General features: G+C 45.8%; 1 protein-coding gene across 1 annotated transcript in view; it reads left to right on the forward strand.

Annotated features, from left to right (window-relative positions):
• The window catches only part of Pm20d1 (peptidase M20 domain containing 1), a 23,009-nt gene extending 8,457 nt beyond the window's left edge, over positions 1-14,552 (forward strand). The window contains exons 9-12 of the mRNA XM_029538689.1: positions 1,661-1,732; positions 6,749-6,917; positions 8,648-8,747; positions 11,623-14,552. Of these exons, the coding sequence (XP_029394549.1) occupies positions 1,661-1,732; positions 6,749-6,917; positions 8,648-8,747; positions 11,623-11,746 (465 nt within the window). The 3' untranslated portion in view covers positions 11,747-14,552. The remainder of the gene's footprint in view (positions 1-1,660; positions 1,733-6,748; positions 6,918-8,647; positions 8,748-11,622) is intronic.
• The last annotated feature ends 5,137 nt before the right edge of the window (positions 14,553-19,689 follow it).

Raw genomic sequence — 19,689 nt, forward strand, 5'->3', positions numbered from 1 at the left:
TCTCTCTCTCTCTCTCTCTCTCTCTCTCTCTCTCTCTCTCTCTCTCTCTCTCTCTCTCTCCCTCTCTTCACTTATTTTTTGGGGTAGTGCTAGAAGCCAAGCCTACACCCTTCTACCCAGTGAGAGCTCTATCCCTGAGTGAGATCACCAGCCAAGTAGACCCTTTAAAAAACAATTCTTTGTTTTTAAAGATTTATCCACCAAATTAATTCAATGGGTGATTAATGTATGTTCCCCTGGTATATGTTCAAAGAGATACTCGCTTGCCACTTATAAAACCTATGATATCTTTCCTCAAAATCTGCCTCAGTAAATGTAATTTCTATATGAGTCGTATTTCCTAGAATTAAGAATCACTAGTCTGGTAAACTGTGATTCTATAAAGACAGCATTTCGTTTTCAGTAAGTTGGCCCATTTGCAGTTGCATTGTTTAGTAGTGAGTATCTCTTGTTAATGGACCAAGCCTATCCAATGTACGAATTGGACTTTGAAGAGACTTAGACCCACTCATAGCCATCAGTGTCACCAGCACAGCTCCAGGGGCCATCGTTTTCCAGAAGTACCATGTGATCTGGAGAAACTATACTAACCTGGAACCCAAGTTTGATCTGGGTTTGAAGTTTGGTTTTGTATACAGTGTTTCACTGTGTAGCCCTTACTTGCCTACAATTTAGAATGTAGATCATGTTGGCCTAAAACCCACAGATACCTGCCCACCTCTGCTTCCTGAGTACTGGGAATCAAGGCGTGTGCCATGCCCCCAGTCCCAAGCTTGAAACAAGTGCATGATGTCTCCAAGTTAGCTTCTGACATTAACACACCTGACCCGACCCAGACTGTCCTTACCAGATGTTCTTCCAAACAGTCGTGTATCTCCAGCTATGCACCAATATATTCGTCCTGTGCTCTTGCGTTTGGCCTGTGGTTTTTCTCTCCATGGGGTTTGGGGGGAACTCCATCTGACTCTACTAGAGCTATGTTTAGCATCACCCCAGTGCCAGGTGGGAAAGTGAGGTGCAGTGAGGCAGCAGGTACTCAAAAGCCACACTGCCAGTTTGTAAATGGCCCAGCGTGTTCCTGTACCTGGTGGGTTTTGGCTTTTTAGTAGTTCACAGAAAGATAAAGGGAATCTCTCTCAAGACATAGAGGAAATGGCCCTGTAACCTGTCTTCTCCAACTAGTTGTAGATTCAGACAAAAAAAAAAAAAATGGACAGATTTTGTAACTGGACACACAAAACAATCATCTCTATTTTTCCCTTCAGGGATTAAACACAGTATACTATGGTAGAGACCCTTGAGACTCTGGGTCTTCCACCACAAATAAACACTGATGTTAACGAAAATGGCCAGGGTGTACTGGAGGCAGGCACATAGAAACCTCCCAATGGATCAGCGCCGTCTGGGTAGTCGAAGGGAGAGCAGCCCTGCTCTGAATTGCCCTGTGATCCCTGCAGGACTGTTAAGTACAAAGATCTCACCTCAGGCAGAGACTGTGAAAGTGAGTGTAATGGCAGGCGGAGGGTTGGGAGAAGACAAGGGCAGACTCCAGATTAAACCAGAGCAGCTACCTCTGCTCCTCCTGGTGATAGTTGGTGTTTCCTGGACAGGGGCCAGCTATGAAAGATGTTTAGATGAGATAACATGGTTCTCTATCTAGGTGAATGTCATCCCTCCATTGGCTCAGGCTACAATCAACTTCCGAATTCACCCTTCGCAGACAGTACATGAGGTATGTACTTATGCTCCACAGGGCAAGTCCAGCATCAAGAAGTGGGACCCTCAATACCCAAGGTTTGGTTTGGTTTTGGGTTTGGGTTTGAAAAGTCCCTATGCACCAACTACATAGGATGGGAGTTATCTGGTTTAGGAAACAAATACAAATCTGTATAGTGGCTTGTGGGATTGCTATGTACTTGGTACCACCCTTAGGTAGACAGATGTGTGCACTCATACCACCCAGTAAGGTAGGAACTATATTGTCTTCACTCAGCTAGGGAAAACTGGGGTATGGCGCAACTGAGTGGCTTATCGGTATACCTATGAGTATGTATCCAATAACCCAGCTCCAGTGCTTCCTTCTGCACCTCTTTACTGCTGCTGTATTAATCAGGGGCAAACAGACTCCCACAGGACCACTGCAAAGCCTCCTTGACGAAGGTCGCACAGTCTTTTCTTATTAATAGAAATTCAAGCTGATGTTAAAGGACCGTTAAGATGTTGCTAAGAATAAGGTGTTAAGGTCAAAGAGTAGGGTAAATGGGAAAGTAAGTGGAGTTCTAGACCAGCCTGGGCTAGAGGCTTCGCCTCAAAAACAACAGTACATATGAACAACACTAAATGAGCTCAGCAGGATGTGGGGGGGGGTGTGCGCGTATGCGTGTGTATAAAACAATAATAAAGAATAAGAGGCCATGAATTTTTGAAGGAATATGGGTATACAGGAGGAGTTAGAGGGTAGAATGATATAAATCTAGTACTCATATGAAATTCACAGCAACAAAACCAAGTAGATCAACGAAGAGCAGCAGGAGCTGGGGAAATGGCTCAGTAGGAAGTGCTTGTCATATAAGCATGAGGACCTCAGTTTGGATTGCACACCCACAGAAAGGTCAGGCAAGCAGTGCACCTCTGTAACCCAGCACTTAGGGAGCAGAGATGAGAGGATCCTTGGGGCTTGCTGGCTACTGGTCAATCTAGCTGTGTCGGTGAGCTCAGACCAGTCTGAGATGGAGGCTGCATTTAGCTCAAGTGCTTGGGAGACAAAGGCAGGTAAAACCCTGAGTTCAAGGCCAGCCTAGCATATATAGCAAGTTCCAAGCCAGCTATCTTAGTCAGTGTTCTACTGCTGTGAAGAGACACCACGCCACAGCAACTCTTATAAGAGAAAGTACTTGCTTATAGTTCAGAGGGTTAGTCCACTATCATCATAGCAGGAAGCATGGCAGCATCCAGGCAGACACGGTGCTGGAGAGACAGAGCTGAGAGTTCTACATCTGGATCCGGTCACCAGGAAGAGAGAGATAATGGGCCTACCTTGGGCTTTTGAAACTTCAAAGCTCATCCCCAGTGACATACTTCTAATCCTTCTAAGTAGTACCACTCCCTGATAACTAAGCATTCGAATATATGAACCTATGGGGGCTGTTCTTATTCAAACTGCCACACAAGACAAGACTGCACAGTGAGATCTTGTGTCAAAAATAAAATGAAAAGGCAGAGAATAGAGAAAGACACCCTGTATCATCAACCTCTGATCTGTACATTACACATGTGTACACGTGCAGGCACACACACACACACTCAAAATGACAATAACAACAAAATGAAAAGGATGGGCAAGCCAACACCTGGCAGATGGCTAATACATTCAAGAATTCAGTAGCAACTCTGATCCACAACCTCAAGGGTCAGACACACCTAGATTTCTACCTGATGGCTTTTAAGAGTTCTTCCTCCCGTATAAGATTCATCCGTCCCTGTGTTGGGGGAGGAAGGTGCACTCCTCAGACTCAGGAGTGGGGGAGCAGCCTGCCTGGCCCCGGGGAAGAGAACTGAGCTCAGAGGGAACCCTGGGATCAGCTGCTTTCCGTCAGGTGTCAGCCTTGTCCTCTCCTGGGAGGTTTGTCCTCGCCTGGGAGGCTCATAGGACCAGGAAATCGCTGCATGTCCACAGCTGAGTTTTCCACCGTTTTTTGTTTTTTTCCACCCCATTTTAACTCTATCCTTTTCCAAAGGCTGTTTTCCACCAGATCGAGCTTTCATCTCACTGGTCCTGGCACTTTCCTCTCCTAACCGTCTGTCTAATGACACCTCTGGAATCCCCTGGACTCACCCTGGCCACGTGCTCCAGTGAGAGATGGAAAGTCTCCATCCATTAGAAAGCTCAGAGGACCCATTTGTCCTGGTCACTTCTCTCTGTTGTCCGGGGCCACATGCTCAGAATGTCATGCTGGATCCAGTGGGCTCCACAGTTCTCTTCTTCCACCTACTCTTGCTCACAATCTAGAGGTAGGTGGCTAGGGCCACACACATGCTAGGCGAGGCCCCCCCCCCCATTATATCCCCAGACTCTCCCCACTTTTTCCCACTTTGTTATTTTGAAACAGGGCCTTGCTAAGTTGCCCAAGCTGGCCTTGAACTTTTCATCCTCCTATCTTAGCCTCCAAAGTAGATAGAATTACAGGCCTGTACCCCTGGACCCTGCTAGACATTCTTCTAAGTACTTGGGATAGTGAACAAGAAAGATGAGATTCCCATTCTAAAGGTACCTGTGGTCCAGTGAGAAGAGACAGCAGCAAGCAAGGAATCAAATGAATGAATAAGCTAACATAAGTGGTATAAGGTAACCAGCTGCCATATCACCACGTGATTGTGCAGTGGCAGAGGGGACATAAGCAGAGTTAAATGCTATGGCAGTGGTGTGTTAGCTTGAGCATATTGATATGCTTCCCCTCCCCTACCCCATTAATTAATTAATTAATTAATTCACTTTACATTCCTGATCAAGACAAGGTTTCACCATATTGTTCCCACTGGCCTGGAACTCACAGGTCCTTCAGCCTCTGCTGGAATCAAAGATATGCTCACCCACACCCGGCCAGGACCTGCCTTTATTCCTGCCCTCAGAAGGCTAGTACAAGATGGTAGATTAGAGGCTGCTTTGAGCTATAATAACTGTAACAGACACAACCCCTTTAGCAGTAATTAGAGGCACAATAATGGGACTAAAGGAGGGACCATCAGTGGGGAGAGAGATCTCCAAGGTCACCCTTTCTACAGTCCTGACACATTCCCACGGTCTGTGGTGTCCACCTATGAGTAGAGTTATGTTTCTATCTCAAGAATGCTGGCTTTGTTGAAGGCAAGAATGTTGGCCATTTAAGATTTGGTCAAGTCTTCATGGTTGTGAGGCCAGCTTCCATCCAGCTGTGTAGGCTACTGGAAAACCCGTGACAAGGAGTCATCAGTGTATACCATTCCACTGTTTAGCCACCCGACTGTAACTACCTTCTTTGTGATGATTTTGAGGAATGGCTTCCTGTAACACCTAACCCCATTCCCTTTCCTCATACTGTACGGAGTAGAACGTGAACATGGAGAAGAATCTTAGCTCTTGGTAACTGTTGAGCAAGCAAAGGTCCGGAGAGTCGGGACCGTGCCCAAAGTCACACCGCTGAGACTAAGTATACAAAGCATGCTTTGTCATGCTTCGTCCCTATCTGTTTCCACCCTAGGAATATCTCTCGCCTCCTCCCCATCCTTTTCCACCCTAGGAATATCTCTCGCCTCTTCTCTACCAGCTCCATACCCTCTCTTCAGCTCAGTTCAGCAGCAGACGGTGCACCTACGGAGAATGCCCTCCTGACCTCTGCCTCCTGTTCTGGCTGTGCTCGGGATGCAGTAGAGCATCTGATAGACAGACACCAAGCCCCGCACTTCTAACTGTATACCACAGGCAAGGCGCTTAGTGACACAATGCCTGTTAGTTATTATTTCTGCTGGTTCTTGTCTTTTACAGCTTAAGTATCCGACATTTATTACTTTTCACCTGTCCTGGCTTGGGATCTTACGAAAGAGAACCAATCTTCCTATCTTCTTCACAGCTCTAGAGTGACCTGAAGCAAGGAAAGCAGGCACAACCCCTATCTACTGCATAGGGGATGACTTGGGAGCCTTTTCCTGGATTAAAAACATGTGTAAAGAATGTATGGGGGGGAATGGGTGTATTTTTTTAAGATACCGGGACTTGAACCTAGGGCTTTGTTCATGCTAGACAAGCATTTCTGTCATTGAGCCATACGCACAGTGAATTTGGCATTGGGGGCACTGGGGATACTGGTGGCGGGGTAAAATTGATCTGAATGAAAATGAGTTCTTATAACCCTCCCCGACTCCCCGCAGGCCATTTGCATTGATTCTGGTGGGGTTCTGAGCTAGAGACTGCTCTCTCTAGATGCAGTCTCTACCACACTTCTAGGGTCTCCAGCTGTGAGGCACGGAGAGAAGCAGCTTCAATCCAACCACTGGTCCCATGGTTGCTACGGAGCTTTTTGTTGTGTGTCTGACTGGACTGGGGAGCACTGGAAGCCTCCTGGTCCATTTCCTCTTGTGACCTGAGCCTCGGGGACTGAGCTGTACTCTCCTGGGACCAGGGATTTCATTGGCTTCCCCCCTAGTCACCTCAGGCTCAATTTTCTGGGAATTTCCTCATGAAAAAAGAGGCAAAGGGGGAAATCTTCAACTCCAGCCCCACATTGATTGTGGGTATGTGCTGAGCTCAGCTTTCTGGCTCACTGTATTTGATTACAAATAGACCACCGCAGCTCAAGAGAGGGGGGAAACCATGTGGTGTGGCTCTGTGGTGACCCCTTCAAGACTCTCAGGTGGGAACAGACTCACCCCTTGAAGTGACCGAGATTCCCATCCGGCCATCTCTTATACTTTACCATAGCCATGGCTCACAACCCCAGGGAAGCAATGATTGCCAGACTACTCAGTTTCTCATCTGACTCATAGCTGTAAGACAATTCCCTCAAACACTTAACTGAATTCTGCAATGCTTTCTAAGAAGCACTGGCTCTCAGTCACCCACAGCCAGGCAGGAAAGGTTGGGGTTCTACTCTAAACAACAGTCAGCTTTTTTCTCTAAATTCCTGAGTGTTACCTTGCTGAAACAAAAGATAGGAATTTGGTGCTGAGATGGCAGATCAATGAGAACTCTACCCTCTTTGTTCCTACACTGAAGGTCCTAGAATTTGTCAAGAACACCGTGGCTGATGACAGAGTCCAGTTGCATGTGTTGAGATCCTTTGAACCCCTGCCCACCAGCCCCTCTGATGACCAGGCCATGGGCTACCAGCTGCTTCAAGAGACCATACGATCTGTCTTCCCGGAAGTCAACATCGTTGTCCCCGGTAATGACTTCAGCTGTGGCTGGTGGGCGGTGGTAGCTTCCTATCTGATGCCCCTTCCCCTATCCCCAACACAGCTATTCATCCTGGAAACAGCTGGATGCTTCTGTCCCTGGAAATGAATTTTCCCCTTGGGTGGAAGCAAAAACTCAAACAGGAAAGAAGCAAAAACAATAAATTAGCTCAGTTGAATGTGGGTACTTGCTTAACCTAGGCCCGCAATGATCTATGCCTCTCTGACATCAAGAGGGAACTGGCTTAGAATATATCTCTCCTGGAGGAGTTACCTCACCACCATCCTAGAATAACAAACCACTCAGCAGCAGGACTCAGAATGCTAGAAAATCTCTGAGCCCATGATATTCGTATCAACCCTGCTCCACTTCGGTCTAATGCCTGCAGGTCCCTGTGCACTTCCCCATCTTCTAGCATACTGTCCAAATCTGGCAGTGCTTCTCCTAAGGAACTTCATAAAATTTAGAACACCTGCCATGAGATCCAGAGTCTGGAGATGTTCACAGAAAACCACAAGTAAACCTACAGGGAAGGAATTGGACACAGGGTTTCACATTCACTTATGTCCACAAATCAGAACCAGAGTTTTGGAAATCAGTCAGTCATCACGGCGCCAAAAATCCTCTGGGAGGATCTTTCCAAAAGGCAGATTTTGGTTGGATCTTGAATCTCACGGTCCTCGTGTCTCGTCCTCAAAGGTTCCCTTCACCCCTTCCACTTCACTGGCTATAATCCCATTAGCAGGATCAGACTGCAACTGGGGTAGAGAAAATCAATAGGAAGAAACCCACAAAGCAGAGAATTAGACCCAGGTACCCATTTGAAATAAGCAGAGGAGGGAAATCGAACAAAGCACAGAATACCATCTTGAGTCATCTCACAGCACTTTCGATGATTCTGGGAATGCCCTTCCCAAAGGTCATGTCTATCCAAGGCAAATCCCAGCCCAGCCAACTAACCTATCCACCTTTGGGATAGTAGGAGACTAGGACTTTCCTATGACTTCCCCACTGAGCTTTGCCTTCGGGACAGAGTCATCTCTCAGAAGATCAGAACAGCAGAACCTTCTGCTCCACGAGGTGGGATTGTGTTTTATCTTAGTAGAATGCCCCACTCTGTTCACTTCTTCTGTCCTAAGTGATATGTAACAAAGGCCAAGTGGTCTCTCTAGCGTCTTGATTTCTCATACAGCAAATGGCCTTGACGGTGGGGATAAAAAGAAAGCACTGGCTTTCCTGGGCTTCATGATATAAGAACAACTTAGCTTTGAACCACTCAGGGCCATCTCACAGGGCTTCCGGGGAATTCCATGTTCCTGGTTAAAAGTCCAAGCTTTTGTAAGGATTTGAAAATGGGCGGCTTAGAATATAAATATTCTAGGTACTGGGCAGTGGTGGTGCACGCCTTTAATCCCAGCACTCAGGAGGCAGAAGCAGGAGGATCTTTAAACTCAAGGCCAGCTTAGTCTACAGAGGGAGTTCCAGGACACAGAGAAACCCTGTCTCCAAAAATAAAAAATAAAAAAATAAAAAAATAAAAAAAAATAAAATAAAATAAAATAAAGAGTGCAGCTAGGCAGATGCTCTTAAGACGTCTCAGGCATGGCTCTCCAGTGGTCCACGGTCCTAACTGGCTCCCAGTCAGTCACCCAGCTTCCCTTACTTCATTGACTGTGATGCTCACATAAAGTCCATTTCCTCTTCCTCTTCCCTCTCTAGGTATTTGTATTGCCAATACGGACACCCGACACTATGCCAACATCACCAATGGCATGTACCGGTTCAACCCCCTTCCCCTGAGCCCCCAGGACTTCAGTAGGTGAGTGGACCGTGGTTACAAAGCAAAGCAGAGAGGAGATGTATTTGATCTGTCCCTTCCAGTTTCCATGACTTACAGAATAGAGGAAAGGCAGATTTTGACAAATTAGAGGGATTATAGAAACTGGATTGGCATCATTGCTCCAGGAATTATGGGGGTAACCCCCCCCATGCACTCCTCTTTTAACACCCCCTCCTCTTTTAAAAGATGGAGATCAGATGATTGATAAGAACTTGTTGAAAATAAGATCTTTAGGTAAAGCTGGGTGTCGTGGCCTATAATCGTAGCACTTAAGAGACTGAGACACATTGGAAAGAACCCAGATGTCCCTCAATAGAGGAATGGATACAGAAACTGTGGTACATTTACACAATGGAGTACTACTCAGCCATTAAAAACAATGAATTTATGAAATTCTTGGGCAAATGNATGTATTTGGAGGATATCATCCTTAGTGAGGTAACCCAATCACAAAAGAAGTCACTAGATATGTACTCACTGATAAGCGGATATTAGCCCAGAAACTTGGAATATCCAAGACACATTATTGAAAACAGAAGAAAATCAAGAAGGATGACCATTTGTGGATACTTCATTCCTCCTTAGAATAAGGAACATAACTCTCATGAAAGGTTATAGGTACAGAGACAAAATTTAGAGCTAAGATGAAAGGATGGACTATCCAGAGAGTACCCCATTCGGGAGTCCATCCCATCATCAGCCACCAAACCTAGATACTAATGCTCATGCCAGCAAGATACTGCTGAAGGGACCCTGATATTGCGGCCTCTTGTGAGGCTATGCCAGTGCCTGGTCAACACCGAAATGGATGCTCACAGCCAGCTACTGGATGGAACACAGGGTCCCCAATGGAGGAACTAGAGAAAGTACCCAAGTACCTGAAGGGGGCTGCAACCCTGTAGGTGGAACAACAACAGGAACTAACCAGTACCCCCGGGGTTTGTGTTTCTGGCTGCATGTGTAGCAGAAGATGACCTAATCGGCCATCAGTGGGATTAGAGGCTCCTTGGTCTTCCAAACTCTATATGACCTAGCACAAGGCAANGCCTGGGCCAAGTAGTGGGAGTGGGTGGGTAGGGGAACAGAGGTGGGGGGAGGGGTATGGGAAACTTTCGGGATAGCATTTGAAATGTAAATAAAGAAAATAATAATAAAAAAAAGAGACTGAGACACAGGGGTGGTCACTTAAAAATATATTTATTTATTCTTATTTTATATATGAGTGTTTTGCTTGCATGTATAGCTGTACACCATTTGTATGCATTGCCTTTAGAGACCAGAAGAGGGCACCCAAGAACAGATGGTTGTGAGCCAACCAGGATTCAAACCCAGGTCCTTTGGAAGAGCAGACAGTGCTCTTAATTGCTGAGCCATCTCTCCAGCCCCATGGATTATCAAATTTAAATCTAGCCTGAGCTATGTAGCAAAACTGTCTTAGTCCAGGTTTCTATTCCTGCACAAACATCATGTCCAAGAAGCAAGTTGGGGAGGAAAGAGTTTATTCAGCTTACACTTCCACATTGCTGTTCATTACCAAAGAAAGTCAGGACTGGAACTCAGGCAGGTCAGGAAGCAGGAGCTGATGCAGAGGCCATGGGGAGATGTTACAGACTGGCTTGCTTCCCCTGGTTTGCTCAGCTTGCCTTCTTATAGAACCAAGACTACCAGCCCAAGGATGGCACCACCCACAATGGGCCCTCCCATCCTTGATCACTGAGAGAATGCCTTACAGCTGGATCTCATGGAGGCATTTCCTCAAGGGAGGCTCCTTTCTCTGTGGTAACTCTAGCTTGTGTCAAGTTGACACACAAAACCAGCCATGTCTAGAAAGAGAAGGAGAAAGAGACCCTTACGTAGTATTTCTCACTTTGGGAGATCTCTCACACCTGGACCTCACTTTCTCCACCTATAAAATAAGGAGACCCACCAACATTCTTTAATAATCAAACACATATTGTATTCAAATGTGGGCATGTTACTTGCCTTCTCGGAAGGAACACTGTGGAAACCCAAAATGCAAGCACCAATTTTAACTGTCACGTTTTGTGGTTTCTTCAGCAAATTTTGACCCTTGAAATTTGGGAAGATAATTTCGATTTAGCCTTCTGAAATCTATAAAAACAGACCCCATTTCTTCACCACACCACAGGTCACTTGAAACAGAGTGAAAGTATTTGAATGTGTTCTTAAGAAGAGCACTCCACAAGCAAGTCACGGTGGCCCGTGCCTTTAATTCCAGTGCAAGGGAGACAGAGGCAGGAGGATCTCTGTGACTTCAAAGCCAGCTTGGTCTACGTAGCAATCTCCCAAAGACCCAGGACTACAAAGAGAGGCCCTGTCTCAAAAACCAAACAGCATAGTATTCATGTTTGGGGGTTTGTTTGTTAAAACCGAGGGTGATCGCTCTGTTTCCTATCATCTTTGTACTTTGTGGGTGAGCATGAGGTCCGATAACAGGGTTCCTTGGTAAAGTAGAGATTTGAGAGCTGTCCTGAAATGTTGCCTCTCTGCCTCCCTTTACCCATGGTGAGCAGAACCTTAGAGAAAACTCTAGCAGGAGATTCTATCCTAAGGAAAAAAGAATTAATTAGGAAGATAATTCTCCCAGAGGAGAAACAGACCTCAGAACAGAGAAGTGGATAAATCCCTAGAATTTTAGTCGTTATTCCCCCGCTCCTGTACATGAGCACAGGTCACATGTAAACTGACAGTGACTTTTCTCACCTTGCCCCTATGGAAGGCCAAAAGATCAGTTGTATGGAGGAGAGGGGAGGGAGGCAGGGAGGGTGCTCTGTGACAACTCTTTTGCTGTCACATTTGACAAATCTCCTCCCCCAAATGCTTCTTCCCTCAGTATCCATGGAATCAATGAGAAAATTTCCATTCAGAACTACCAGAGCCAGGTGAAGTTCATCTTTGAGTTCATCCAAAATGCCGACACCTACAAAGAGCCAGTTCCTCATCTGCATGAACTATGAATGAGGCAAGGATCCAGCTGGGTGAGGGGTGCCCAGCACTGGGCCAGGACTAACCTAAGGGGAGAGAGAGCTAGTATTAATGAAGGGTTTGGTGGAAACCGTCCTGTAATGCAGAGTTCACCTGCCTGACTCCCTCCTCCACTCACCAGGGTTTGAGGTCCCAGGAAGAAAGGGAGATGAACAAAATCTGGCCTGTCATCTTCCTGACACCTGCGTTCTTCCTCTGAGTGACACCTACTGCCTTCTGGTGTGTCCTGCCTATTCGTCTGTCTCACACTGATAATATTAACTATTCCACATTCCCAGCCTATCTTAACAAATACAGATTTTGGAAAAAACCTCAAGCAGGTTTTAATACTAGATGGAGTATTGACTTCAGGTACCTGGGCTGGACTGTCTTCTAGAATTTCCTTTCTCCTGTCTTCTCTCCGACTTGGGAGCTGCCCCTTGGCCTCTCTCTCTCCTGCCTCTGCTTCCTTCCTCCAATCTCCAGTTCATTCCACATCTGGAGTTAAGACTCAAACTTAGAAGCTCCCATTATCACAGTCAGATAAAAGGGTCTGTGTAGTGAAAAATGTCAGCTGGTCTCTGACAGGTGAGCTTGAGATGGAGACTTTGAGAGAACCCCAGAACTCCTGGTTCCAGAGGCTTAGCCTCTTGGGATTTTGTTCCCTGATCCCTACCCTGTTCCTGCCACCTGCTGTTCGGCCCCACCCCGGGAAGCACTAATCTACAGAAGCCTTTCCCTGGCAAGGTGTATGGGCTGAGCTCCCAAGAGAGGAACACTCAAGATCCAGCTTCTCAGTGGCGCCCTAGCCCTGGCCCTGGCCCTGGTGTGTCCTATTTCAGAATGACCAAGGGGAAGTGGAGGACAAGGAGAGCAAGAGAAGCAAGGGGGGGGGGGTAGCTCCCACTAAAGCATAGCAGGGCTCCCGTCTTCTCTCTGGACTTCAACCCTAGGCTGTTTGAATGTGCCCAGTAGCTGCCAGGTGGGGGGCACTGGGAAGCAGCCTTTCTTGGCTCAAGGCCAGCATCTGTGCTCTGTGGCTCACAAGGGAGTGGGAGTCACAAAGGGAGACACAGAAATGGAGCTTGGAAGGCTCCTCCCCTCTCCAGACTAGGACCTTCTGTGTCTCCCAGGGGTTCGATAGTTCTAGGTTTGCTTGCCCCTCCTCAGAGATCCCCATTCTCCCTCACTTCCTCCCAGGATGTGAACTGTTCCTTGAAGCTCTGGCTTAATGGATAACGTTTAGAAACAGTGTGAGGATTATGCAAGCTTTTTAGCTACTCCTGCTAAGATTCACATTCCTTCCCCCACTCTCCCTTTTTGGCCAATTCAGTACTTATTCAGCCTTTGTTGGAAGGCAAGCTTAAGAACAAAAATAGTCCTTCACTTTTGTGCAGAGCCCTACGAGATAGTCTTATAGATGCCTTATCTCAGCCCTGTGAACATGCTATCATTACTCCTTCCTACAGAGATGGGCTCTATTCTGGAAACAGTTGTTCAAACCTTCATTACCTTGCTCCCAGCCTCATCAGTATTCTCTGATCCTGCATCACCTACTCCCCATCCTGCACCACCTACTCCCCATCCTGCATCACCTACTCCCTCCTGATTTCTTCTTTAATTCTCATGACTACTGTGGCATGAGTGTGTACCCCACATTTGTTATGTTGTAAACATAATCATATGAGGAAAGTATTCACAGGGAGGGAACATAGCCATCTGAGGCTTGCCTTGGTAGGGTTATTAGGATTAGACAAGGCATGGGGCTGAGCTCCATCCTTGACTTATTAATGGCTTTTTAAGGAGAGAGTTTGAGAAAATAGACACATTTAACCTGATTTAGACAATGTGCCATGAATACATGTGTCAAAATATCACAGTACTTCACTAAATTAAGGGAAAAAGAGAGCAGAAGACAGACAGGTTCATACATGTATTCCCTGTGTCTTGCCATGGTCCTATACCACCTCTTGCACAAGGAGACCCAGCCGTCAGGGGGCAAACCAATGTTCCCCACGTGATTTTAATGCTCCAGAGCTGTGAGCCAAAGTAAACCACCTTTCTTTATAGCTCAACCAGGTTTGTGGTATTGTGTTCTCAAAAACAGAAAACAGAGTAACAAAGTTTGAATGTGCTATTGCTCCATTTTATAAAAATGAAGTTCCAGGTTTAAAAATTCCAAGGCTACACAAGGCCATGCAGGTGTTAAGGACAGATCTATCTGAATTCAAAGTCTATGCTGCTAGTTCTGAAGAGAAAACAGACTCCCAAAAGCCCAAGGTGACAGAACGTTAAGGAACAGCTCTAAAACTAAAAGGAGGTCCCAATTCCCATGTCCTGACTCCCCAAAATACTGTGGGATTTGGCTTATTCCTTGTGACCCCTGGGGAAAGGGAGACAACAAAGATTCCTCCCCATTTGGAATTAGTTCCTTGCTCCAGCTCTGTTCCCTGGGTTGACCTCTCCCTATTCACACCTCTCCCTATTCACACCTCTCCCTATTCACACCTCTCCCTGTGTCTGCCAGCACATCTGCCCCTGCTCCCACTCTCTAGGTTCAACTGTATTCCCTCTGGGGGGGGGGGATAATCACACCTCTAATGAGCACAGAGTGCCTGGAGGGAGGAAGGGCAGGGAATTTGTCCCCTTCCATCTCACTTCCTTTTCTAGCTTTAGAAGGGATAAGATTTCTGAAACCCCCAATGGGAAGAAAGACCCTTGAGGGGTGTGATGGTGTGTATATGCCCAACCCAGGGTGTGGCACTATTAGAAGGTGTGACCCTGTTGGAGTAGGTGTAGCCTTGTTGGAGTAGGTGTGTCACTGTGGGTGTGGGCTTTAAGACCCTCATCCTAGCTGCCTGGAAGCCAGTATTCTGCTACCAGCCTTCAGATGAAGGTGTAGAACTCTCAGCTCCACCTGCTCCTTGCCTGCCTGGACACTGCCATGTTCCCGCCTTGATGATAATGGACTGAACCTCTGAACCTGTAAGCCAGCCCCAATTAAATGTTGTCCTTATAAGAGTCGCCTTGGTCATGGTGTCTGTTCACAGCAATAAAACCCTAACTAAGTCAAGGGGAAAAGGTTCTCACTCCTACCCTGAGAGAACACAAATACTAGTCCAATGTCCTTGAAAGCACTTGAAGGGGTGGCTCAAGCTTTAGGTACCATGGCTAGGATTAGACTCTGCACAGGATGGACAAAAAAATCTGAGGCATTCCTCCAACTCAAACCCTACCCATCTACCAAACCCCGAATTCACCCTGAGAGAGACCCAGCAGAAGAATGTGACTGGACTATTTGGCTGCTTTATGGATTCCTCTTCCTTTCCCATCCTTCCCTTCTCCGACCCAATCCCTTCCAACCCCACAACACTAGATAGAAGAGAAAGACATGCTAGATTACTTCCTGCTGATTAGGGGTGTTGAGTTCCTTGGGGCAAGTTTGATCTTGTCAGGATAGCTCCAACAAGCAAATGGCAACCCACAGCCAACAGCAGGAGGAGCAGTCGCTGCTGCACCCCTCTTGGGGCTCTAGCATTTTTATCTGCAGCTGGCAAAATCACACCCCTGCCAGAGCATGAGGCAAATCATAGTCTGCTGCTGTGGACATTCTAAAGCAGCCCCATGTCCCACACCTGGGATTAAAACAAAACTATATTCCTATAACATTTTTTTTCTCTGTGTAGCCCTGGCTGTCCTGGAACTCACTTTGTAGACCAGGCTGGTCTTGTACTCAGAAATCTGCCTGCCTCTGCCTCCTAAGTGCTGGGATTAATTTTTTTTAACATTTATATTTTTAAAGGAACCAAAATTCTCACTCAGATGAACACCCATACCCGTAACTCCTGACCCTAACAGACGTAGCTCAAGCTTTCTGCATGGATCTCGCTTCATTCCTACCTAGGTGAGAAGGAAGACAAATATTTGTAAGCAAAGATGATGGGGAAGCCAAATGAGTAAAGTTGAGGCTACAATCCTTGACTGTGACTCTTGGTTGCTAAAATCATTAGTATTCTTTTATTTTGGTTTTGGGTTTGGTTTTTGAGACACTGTAGCCCTGCCTGTCCTGGAACTCACTGTGTACTCCAGGCTGGCCTCAAACCCAGAGAGACTCCTGCCTCTACCTCCTAAACTCTGAGATTAAGGGGTACACCCACCACCCCTGGCTTAGTATTCTGTTCTTCCAAAAAGAGCTGACCATTTCATGGAAAGAAAGCTTTGAAAACATAAATAGCAGATGTGCAGCTGGGTCTACATGTGGGACTCCTAAAGTAGGAGCAATGTAGTCTCCGACTGCACTGATGCCTTTGGATCCCTTTCTCCTAACTGGGTTGCCTTGTCTAGTCTCAAGAGAAGAAGATAGGCCTAATCTTACAGCAACTTGATATGCTAATTGATATCCATCAGAGGTCTCCCCTTTTCTGAGGAGAAGGGAAGGAGAGGTGGATGCTTAGAGTGGATGCTTAGAGGGAGGGACTAGGGAGAGAGGAGAGAGAGAAGCTGCTTTCTGGATATAAAGTCAATAAATAAAAAAAAAAAAAAAAAAACCAAGAATAGAAAGTTGATATTCAATACCAAGCCACACAAGAAAGAGTACCATTGCCTTCTTTCTAACTGAAGGGATATGATGGTTTGTATATGCTCGACCCAGGGAGTGGCACTATTAGAAGGTATGGCCTTGTAGGAGTAGGTGTGTCACTGTGGGTGTGGGTTTTAAAACCCTCATCCTAGCTGCCTGGAAGTCAATAGTCTGCTAGCAGCCTTCAGATGAAGATGTAGAACTCTCAGCAACTTCTGCACCATACCTGCCAGAATGCTGCCATGCTCCCACCTTGATGATAATGGACTGAACCTCTGAACCTGTAAGCCAGCCCCAATTAAATGCTGTCCTTATGAGAGTTGCCTTGGTCGTGGTGTCTGGTCACAGCAGTAAAACCCTAACTAAGACAGGGGCGGCTATAACAAGCTTTCCTGTGTCTCAACTGAGCACTTGGACAACTCAGTTCTTCCCTGGACCAAAGCCACACCTGTCTGTAGTTCACAGCAACACAACCCACGAACCTTTAGGAGGGTCAGACATGGTTAACTTTTCTGAAGACAGAGGGCACACTTGCTTTGGCATGTACACACTCCAAACTTGGAAGCAAAAATTAGTGCCCCACCCTATCCACCCTGCAAGGGTGGTATGGGAATTTGCAAGATGGTACATATTTTTAAAATTAATTTTCCTTTATTTTTATTTTATATGTATAGGTGTTTCATGTGTATGTATGCTTGTGCACCGCATGTGTGCAGTCCCTGCAGAGGCCATAGGAGGGCACTAGATCCTGTGGGACTGGAGTTATACAAGGTTGTGAGTCACAATGTAGGTGCTAGGAATCAAACTCCAGTCCTCTGGAAGAGCAGCCAGTGCTCTTAACCATGAAGTCCTCTTGCCACCCCCCCCCCATATTTTTAATGTATACTTACTTCAAAACAATTACAAGATAGGCCAAGATATTAACTATTTTAATGTATTTAAATAAAGACATAGAGCAAGAGAAATGTTTCCCTGGAGCGTAATCTCTCAGGGATGTATACTCGGGGTTATTAGTTGTTTTATCAACAAGGGTATCAAACGCCAAGGGACAGAGTATTAGTCACATCATGGCTATAGTGTATGGTATAGTATAGTATAGTATAGTATAGTATAGTATAGTATAGTATAGTATAGTATAGTATAGTATACGGCTCATTCTCAAGCAAGAAGGCCAGGGCAGGTGATTCTGTAGCCCACGTGTAAGCAAGAACGCCTTGTTCTACCTCTGTGTATCTGTTCCAGCTGAGACTTCAGAGCTGAATGCAACAGAGAACTGAGAGAACACTAAGATGAGGGAGCAGCTGGCACACAAGACCTTCTGAAAACCGAGCAGTGTTAGATCGGACCTCTTACTCCAGGGACAGAAGAGAAGTTCAGCAAAGACCCTTTCTTGGGTCCATGTCTTTTGTTCCTTCTACTTAAGCCTTGTCCAGGATTTCCTATCTCCTAGGCACTGTGATACATCAAGGCCATCGGTGCTGATCTAACTAGCCTGTGAAGTAAGCTATGCAGTGGAACAAGTAGAAACCAGAGGCGGTGCAATGGAAAACATTATGCAAATGTGAAAGTTGTTAGTCATTAGGGAAATGCAAATTTTAACTACACTGAGAAACCACTTTATATTCACCAGGTTGGTCGTAATCAAAAAAGAAAAAAAAATGGAAAATAACAAATGTTGGCAAGGATATAGAGACATTGGGAGCCTCGTGCATTCGCTGGTGGGAATGTGAAATGGCACAGCAGCTGTGGAGTCAGCTGTGGAAACGGTTGGTGTTTCCTCTGAAGTTAAACGGAGAATTACCGTATTACCCTGCAGTTCCACTTCAAAGTGAGCGGTCAAGAGAAATGAAAACAACAGGTGTTCAAACACCTTTTTGTTGACCCAAAAATGACATCACAGAACTTTTTAAATACAAAAACTTTTATGTATACAATTAAAAATATATACATGTCTATGCTCAAAGACTTTGTAATGTAGATTGGGAGATAAAATGAACGTAATAAAACAAGATATTCATGGACCAGAGAGCCGGCTTAGTGGATAAAAGGCACTTGCTGACAAGCTTTACCACCAGAGTTCAATCCCCAGGACCTACAGGATGGAATGACAGAATTAAATCTCACTGTCATCCTCTGGCCTTTATATACACAGTGTGGCTGGCACTTGTGTGCCCACTCTCCTACACACACACTAAATAAACTTTTTAAAAAATTCTTGGGCCGGGCGTGGTGGCACATGCCTTTAATCCCAGCACTTGGGAGGCAGAGGCAGGCTAATTTCTGAGTTCGAGGCCAGCCTGGTCTACAAAGTGAGTTCCAGGACAGCCAGGGCTACACAGAGAAACCCTGTCTTGAAAGAAACAAAATAATAATAATAATAATAATAATAATAATAATTCTTGGAGCTGGAGATATAATGACAAAGTTCTTGGCTGGAATGCATGGAGCCCTGAGTTCCATCCCCAGCAACTGAAAGAAGAGGAGGAGGGGGAGGAGGAGAGGGAGAAGGAGGAAGAGGAAGAGGAAGAAGGAGGCTGGGAGAAAAAAAAAGAAATATATATGAGAGAAATTTTGAGCTGTGTAAGTAGCCATCTATACCCGCCACATGCACCCAGGCACATACTTAATGCTGTCTTCTGCAAATGCCACAGTCTCCCTTGCTTGTCTGTCATTTCAATCTTTTCCTTTTAATCAGGACGATTTTCTCCCCTGCTTTCAATGCTTTCTGGGCAAGCACTTAGGAGTGAGAATGCTTGGTGATGCAGAAATGCTGGGCTTAACTTTGAGACTACACCACGTGTTCACTGCAGCAGCCAGGACCATTTTACCTTCCCACCAGTAATGCACACTGACAGGTGCTGTTAGTTTCTGGGTTTTGTTCCTCCGCTTCCACCTGTATGAAACAATGTAGCAGATGCAAGGTGTTATCTTGTGGTTTTGATTTGCATTTCCCCAATGACTAACCATTAAAATGGGTACTTTTTTAATCTACCCATTTTGTACCAATCCACTGACTCCGCTCTCCTAATACTGCAGCAAACGTCTTCATAGTTTAATTACTAAGAGCAAATGAAATTTCATATGATTCCACGTTGTTAGGTTTGGTTAAAGTTCCCCTGTGCCACTGAAGACTTTCTGAGCCTGGCTGAGCCTCCCCAGGCAAAGGCAAGGAAGGGTCTCTTGCTGAAGAGTGTTTCTGTGAAAGCTCCCTGAAAAGACAAAGTTACAACTGAAAGCCTCCAGGCTAAGGCACTGCTATTCAAACTCGGCAGATCATGAGTGCTATCCCAGGTACCTTATTAGGATAGTTTTTTTTATTTTTTCTGGTCCATCTTCCCAAAGTTTTATAAGCAAACA

This window comes from Mus pahari, chromosome 5, assembly GCF_900095145.1.
Source record: "Mus pahari chromosome 5, PAHARI_EIJ_v1.1, whole genome shotgun sequence".
NCBI classification, from domain to species: Eukaryota; Metazoa; Chordata; class Mammalia; order Rodentia; family Muridae; genus Mus; species Mus pahari.